Here is a 7,693-nt window from a genome sequence, read left to right on the forward strand (position 1 = left end):
CGTATCTTGGTTTAGTGGTTGGCGCGAACATGAATCCTATAAGAATTGGAGCTCGGTTATTCAATTGGTGGAAAATAGGATCTCCTTATGGAAATCCTCGACTCTGTATTGGTGGAAGAATAACCCTCCTCAAGGTCGTCCTTGATAGCCTCCCGATTTATTTTTTTCTGGAGCCTTTACGGGTCATTCATAAAAAGAACATCTGTTTGAAGAGACTTGTGGATTGGCTCGGCTCCCCTCTCGGTGACTTTTCCCAGCTTGTTCGCCTTGGTGGTCAGGGATGGTTTGGTTCAGCGGTGTTGGAACTGGACCCGTTCTAATCTCAGTCCTTCCGAAAGCATGTAAATGATTAGATACTTTTTGCAAGAAATATATTGCATTTATAATTTTACTAATATAACTATCGAAGCGCCTTTGGCCTAGCGATATCAAGGCATGTAAAATAATGCCCCTGCCTGCCTATGTAGTAGTCAATGTTCTAGTTCCGTAATGGTCAATGATGTTAAATTAAAATAGGATTAGATTGTTTTAAGAAAACTTCACATAAATAAAATGGGACAACCTTTTTTTCACCAAGAATTTGCTATTCAAAAGCTTCCATTACCGATCAACCATAGCCAATCTAGACAGACACCCAAGAAAATTCCTCCTAAAAGGAACACTACCAAAATATTCCCTAAAGCGTTTGCCTCTGGACCCTGAACCAAAACACAAATCTATGAATAAACTATGTTAAATTATTTAAAATTGATCTTTGTGTAATATCGACTCACCGTGCAACCTTTAGGAGCGAGGGTCATGACGCATACAGTGAGATAACCATTTGTTAATCCGAGCAAAGATATAAGCACTATCATCCAACCCTGATCACCATATTTTGCAGTGAAATAGAAGGCGGGGACGAACAAGACACGCGATAATATAACAATCATTAGCCACTTTCGCGATTTAAGCTTTATAGATTCGATTAGAGGAATGTATCTTGATATGAAATCCCAAACATTATACATTGCGACTAGAACGAGGGGGTACCTATGAAAAAAACCATTGTTAGATTGACAACTAAAGGCCCGCGGGTCTATAAGCAAGTAATAAAACCATTGTTAAAATAACTTTGGGTTAAAACAAGTCATTATTTATAGAAATGGATTTCTATAAAAACATAAATAAGTAATGTCTTATAATTAACAAAATAACAATCACAACAATGATATTATTATAATAATTCAACATTAGTAATATATTAAGATGTACATATATGGCAACTATTAACTTGTTTACTATCTTCCCCTTTTAACTAATTCATTGATTTGACCCGTTTAAGACAAAACACAAGTAAGCGTGTCGAAATTATAAAGAAACACATTCTAGATTGGTTTTATGACAAGTTACCATGAGCCCAAACTATGCTTTCCTGTATTTTCATACAAGAATCCCGGGAAAATGGAGAGAGTAAGGACAAATATAAAGAACAAATCCAATGCATAATCGATGTTCTTGATCAACAGTTGTTTGTTGCTCAATCGCTCGGGATCCTTACCATCAATGCCAGCCTACAAAATGTAAACGCTTTTCTCTTAAACGCTTAAGAATGATTTCTAAATCTCCAAGGAATACTGAAAAGTTACTCTTTGGTTTGGATCCGTTTGGATGCCTGCTGCAGCAAGATCAGATCCAACGGTTTTTGACCCTTCTCGTGCTGCTTTAGCGCGATAATACTTCACAATCGGTAATTTAGCAAACACGAATGCGTAGAGGAAAATGCATAGAAACTCAAAGAACGTAGCGATTGCAAGGAATAACACTGTAGAAAAAAAAAAAGATCAACATTGGTATTTCTAAGTGATAAATCACTAATTAATTATATCCAAAAGCTCGCGACTCACAGCTCGCTCGAAAAAACCTAGCTAAAAAAACTCGAGTTAAAACGACCTGAGCTGAGCCGGCTCATTTTGTAACCAAGCCAAGCTAGGCTCGTTGGCTTGTTTACCGCCGTCAAAAACCACTCAAGTTTATGATACTGGAAAGGTTGATAATATTATGACACTTACTAGTCCCTTTTCGTAGACCATTCGAAGTCTTGTCAAAAACGGCTTTTGTAATAAGCCTTAAGCCCGAGGTTAGAGCACCGGATGCTGCTAAACCAGCAAAGAAAGACTGCAAAAGCGCAACAAATAAGTAATTAACAAAGAAGCCGATTTTGAATCTGTTATATAGAGAGCATAATCTAACTTGGATGAATTCGGGCTTCATAAAGGCTAAATCTCCAACCATTCCACCTTGAACATGAGCATCAGCTATACCAAAACCCGCCACACAAATGCATATGCAGGTGTAATTTACGACTCCACCTTTCCCGGATGAGGCTATATCTACCACAATGAGGGCTAGAGTGGATAAAAAGTACAATACGAATCCCGCAATGTTGCGTTTTCTAGTATCGACTTTCGATTCGTTATACGCGAGTAACGCCATTGTCCCTAAGGCAAATGGTTGGTAGACAAGGGTAAGTACCCTGGCTGGATGATAGTCCTGTAAAATAAGAAACAAATGAACACAAAAAGTTACCAAATATATGCACATTCCAAATGTCGTCAAAATATATATATATATATATATATATATATATATATATATATATAGAGAGAGAGAGAGAGAGAGAGAGAGAGAGAGAAAGTATAATGTACTTCAAGGCTTAACCTACATTAACATACATGACAAAAAATATAACGTGCGTTATTATCATAGAACGTGCGTGATTATAGTCCCATGCGTGATTATGTGGTCCCATCCGTGATTATGTGGTCCCATGCGTGATTATGTGGTCCCATGCGTGATTATACCCCTGATCCAACGGTTACCATTGTCTCCTACGTGATGTATGATAAGGCTTTTTGTATGTTAACCTTACTCTATATATATATATATATATATAATTTTTTTTGAACGGCAAATTTGGATCACTGACGGACCACTGCCGCCACCAGCGGAACCACGCGATCATATATATATAAATAAATGTTTTACTTACCGGAAATAATACATAGTAGTAGTCTCCTATTGTTAACATACTATTCCATGCCACCAAAGATCCCAATCCAAGAATCCAACATACTACAATTGCAATTCCTTTTCCCTGAAATATGATTAAAAATCATAGTTTTTATTTTTAGCATAAACGACAATTATTGGCAACATTCTGACTCCAAAGTTTATGGAGATTAAAAAAAAATCATAGGATTTTAACCACAAACCTCAAGTTTCTGTGGGGGTTCATCAGGATCAGCAACATTCATGGCTGACATGCTGCACAAACAGAAAAAAAAACATAAGTTTTAAAAAAAATATTTCACAGAGTAAACATCATCAAAGATCATATATTTTTTGAAACCCCACATGGTATCTACAAAGAATCAATCTTGATAATGTTCTTCTGATCTGAAATTAAAAAAAAAAAAAAATTGTGATAATGTGTGAAAAACAAAAACAAGATTATTGTTTTAGGCTTCTTCCATAATATACCTTTTTTGTGTAACAAAAAAGACAAACTAATTATCATAAACAAGAACAAGAACAAAGGTTAACTCAAGTGGGGTTAGTGTGTGTGAACGTGAAGTGTGTGAGATTTGAGAAAAAAAAGGTGAAAAGTTTATAAAAATGGAAAGATACCCTCTTACTTTATGGACAATTAGGTTGAAATAAATTCAGAGATTCAAATAAAACGGAATCTGTTGACGATGAAAGGTAGAATTTTAAAATATTGTTTTTGACCAAATCAAAAGTCAGTTTCAATGAGATTACAAAGACGCCAACTCAGTCTACGGTCTTGCCGGAAAAAGAGTGTTACGATTCTATGAGAAATTATTATTATTATTATTATTCATCTAAAAACTTTTGTGTATTATTGGTATAATTATAGTGGTGCAAACGAACCGAATGAACCGTGCCCGTTTGTTAAAAAAAATATATGTGTTCATGAACACTTATTGAACGAGATTTTATGTCCATGTTTGTATTTGTTTTTTTGTTAACTAGAATTGAGATCCGCCGCAATGCGGCGGGGATTCTTTAGTTATAACTAAGTCGACCCAGAACCCGCACGTTATGTTAAACCTGTCAAACGGGAAAAAAATAGACGATGTAAAAGCGTTCACCCATACACGCACGTTGCGTCGTGGTAACTCGCAAAATTTAGAACGAAACGTAAAAATGTTAAACCAAAGACGCACGTTGCGATATGTTAAGTCACAAAAATTAGAACCAAGCATAAAGCGGAAAATTTGCGGAAAATAAAAACTATAAAGGATCAAAGTTGGAAGTAAAAAAGTTGTGTTGATAGATTGTAAAAAATAAAAAGTTTTGGGTTAAAAGTAAAAAAAACAAATAGTTTTGGGTTAAAAGTAATTTATGAAATATTTTTGGATGAAAAGTAAAAAAAAATCAATTTTTTTTAAAACCCCTACAGCCAAGGTTACGACAACCATATACCTAACCATTTTTTCTTTGGAAAATCCGCAAAGCACACCCCGCGTTACGGCGGGGCGTAAAACGATGTCAAGTAGTAGTAATGTCACACGACCCTTTAGTTATAACTAAGGCGATTTAGGACCCGCACGTTATGTTGAACCTGTCAAACAGGAAAAAAAAATAGACGATGTAAAAACGTTCACCCACACACGCACGTTGCATCGTGTTAACTCGACGAAACGTAAAAACGTTAAACCAGAGACGCACGTTGCGATGTGTTAAGTCACAAAATTTAGAACGAAGCATAAAGCGTAAAATTTGCGGAAAATGAAAACAATAAACGAACAAAGTTGAAAGTAAAAAAGTTGTGAGAATATATTGCAAAAGATAAAAGGTTTTGGGTTAAAAGTAAAACAAATAATTTTTGGTTAAAAGTAATTTATGAAATACTTTTGAGTGAAAAGTAAAAAAATCATTTTTTTTAAACCGCCAAAGCCAAGGTTACAACAACCATATGCATAACCATTTTTTCTTTGAAAAACCCCCAAAGCCAAGATTACAACACTTCGCGATATATGAAAAGTATAAGAGACCAAAGTTGCAAAAGATGAAAAGTTTTGTGTTAAAAGTAAAAAAATATCAAAGTGGTTAAATCGCAAATGATGGAAACTTTTGAGTTAGAAGTGAAAAATCAAATTAATCAAAGGGGTTAAATTGTATAAGATGGAAACTTTTGAATTAGAAATGAAAAATCAAACTAATCAAATGGGTTAAATTACCAAAGATTAAAACTTTAAACTTAAATTGTCAAAGATTGAAACTTTAGGGTTAAAAAAGGAAAATTTCATTTTTTTTTTGAAAAACTCCCAAAGCTAAAAGTACAACAACCTTATGCATAGTTATGTTGCTAATTTTTAGGTTTTTAATTTTAGGCAACGAACAAAAACGAACGTTGACGAATACAAATGAGCACAAACTAATGTCACGGGAACAAACGAACACAAACAATCGTTCATTAACAGAATATATAATTCACTGATACTTATTAAATATTTAATTTGTCGGAATTTTGAAGTATTTAAATAAATATAAATACTGAAAACACTAATGAACTATTGACCACGTTACCGAACGTTCACGAACATAAACGAACGTACGCGACCTCTGTTCATGTTTGTTCATTTAACGAAACGAACAAAATTTCTTGTTCGTGTTCGTTTGTTTAATAAACTAACGAGCACAAACGAACTTCCTGCTGAACGGTTCACGAACTATTCGTCAAACGTTTGGTTTATTTGCAGCCTGGGTATAAAAGATAATCATTTATTTAATATGTTTCTTTTTTTGAACTAATTTTTTTAATCCCCTGTCGTCTGTGAGACTTGAACGCAAGACGTTTCATTCCTAATCTAGGTGTTTTAAAAGCTTAGCCTTTGCCAATGAATCACCACCCATCACCCATTGGTTATTTAATATGTTTCTATTTTCTGGTGTTAGGTTCTTTTGAATTAAATGAAGGTGTATGTGGTTAACTCCGTTAAATGTGGTAAATTATTTTTTGAGTCTCTGTGTTTTAACTTTTAATGGTTTTAACCACTTAAGTCTAAAATCAAAAAGTTTAACGTCCTTAGTCCTTAATCGTTAAATTTATAACGTTTTGAGTTCAATTTTGTTCATTTTATAACATTTTGAGTCCAATTTTGTTAAAAAAATTAGACTCAAAAGGTTAAAAGTTGGACTCAAAAAGTTATAAAAAAAACGTCTAGAGACTCAGGGTGTTAAACATTTTGATTTTGAACTCAAATTTTTAAAACCACTAAAGCACAAGTACTCAAAAAGTAATTACTCTTAAATTTGTTTTAAATTTCGTGTATTTTAGTCAAGTTTTTGTGTATATATTATACAATTTTTTTTTCATATAGTTTTCAACAACTTGAGTGAGTTTAATATGTCGATATTAATTAAGTGATTTTATAATTAAAGATAAAAACATATATTTGTTTATGTAAGGGGATGAAGCTCTGAGGGGATTATCAGATCATCAATCGTAATAGAGATCGGTGAAAACTGATCATCAGTGTGCACGGATTATAAATGGCAAATGTGTATAGGTTGTAATTGTGCAACAATGACAACTAAGAGCAAAGACATACTTGATTTTCATTGAAGATATTTCCATTGATATAACTTCAAATTGTTGATAAACAACCGTCAAATATTTATACTCTTTTATAAAAAGTTGTAACGTTTCATTTTGTTTGTTACTCACCTATATAAGGGTATCCGGGGCACCAGCGGGGAGGCATTTCGGTGACCCTATCCACCGATCGGGAACACCGCCGCCATCCCTGCGGTGACCCGATTCGGTGAGTGGCAGCGGGGAGAAGTCACCGATGGAGGAGAGGGGGAAGATGGTGGGCCAGCTCACTTTCAACCAATAAAACCTTTTCCTTTTTTTTTTGAATAAAAAAACAAGGGGAGTTAAGAGGGGAGTGGCGCCATCAAATTGAGGGTGTGAGGGGAGTTTAAGAGGAGAGTTGACGTGGCACACGAAAATTGGTTATTCGTAAAAGAGGGGACTCCCCTCTTAGGGGAGTGCCCCTCTACACTATGTTCCCGAGTCATTTAATAGGGGGAGGTGAGGGGAGAGGAGGGGAAGGAAAATTTTCTCTCCTAATCTCTCCAATCTGGGAGGATGAATATATGGTCATATTTGGTCATATTTTCTTCCCTTTTCCCTCCCCTCCCCCTGTTAAATGAAACTCGGGAACATGGTTTTTCATATTTTCATCTCTTTCCCCTCCCCTCCCCCTGTTAAAGGAGACTCGGGAGCAGAAATCTCTGATCTCTTTTCTGATATGTTTTTTCACAACAAAACTTTCATGTTCATTCATGATTACTTTTGAATTAGAGTTAATTACTCTTTTCGTCACTGTTGTTTGTCAAAAATCACTATTTTAGTCCATTAGTTTAAAAATTGCGATTTCAGTCTTTGTGGTTTCACTTTTGTAACCATTTCAGTCCACCTCGTAACCATTTCAGTCCACCTCGTAAAACCTATTGGAGGTAATCAAATAAAGTAATAATATTTTTTAAAAATGTTATATTATATAAAGTTATGTAAATAAAGTAGTATAAAAATGTGGGAAAGTTATTTGTTTTAAGAAGTTTTTTAAAAAATGTGTAGACCTTATTTTTAATCTTTATTTTTTAATCTCTAAATATA

The 7,693-nt window shown here is 34.5% G+C and overlaps 1 protein-coding gene across 1 annotated transcript; it reads right to left on the bottom strand.

Moving 5' to 3' along the window:
- Positions 1-479: 479 nt before the first annotated feature.
- Positions 480-3,658, bottom strand: LOC110925785 (equilibrative nucleotide transporter 3). Its single transcript, XM_022169623.2, has 10 exons — positions 3,523-3,658; positions 3,397-3,438; positions 3,255-3,306; positions 3,032-3,136; positions 2,233-2,532; positions 2,052-2,157; positions 1,629-1,804; positions 1,393-1,553; positions 774-1,032; positions 480-698 (listed from the first exon to the last, which is right to left on the bottom strand). The coding sequence occupies exons 3-10, from the start codon at positions 3,303-3,305 to the stop codon at positions 588-590; spliced, it is 1,269 nt and encodes a 422-aa protein (XP_022025315.1). The 5' UTR covers position 3,306; positions 3,397-3,438; positions 3,523-3,658; the 3' UTR covers positions 480-587.
- Between the last annotated feature and the right edge of the window lie 4,035 nt (positions 3,659-7,693).

This window comes from Helianthus annuus, chromosome 17, assembly GCF_002127325.2.
Source record: "Helianthus annuus cultivar XRQ/B chromosome 17, HanXRQr2.0-SUNRISE, whole genome shotgun sequence".
NCBI classification, from domain to species: domain Eukaryota; kingdom Viridiplantae; phylum Streptophyta; class Magnoliopsida; order Asterales; family Asteraceae; genus Helianthus; species Helianthus annuus.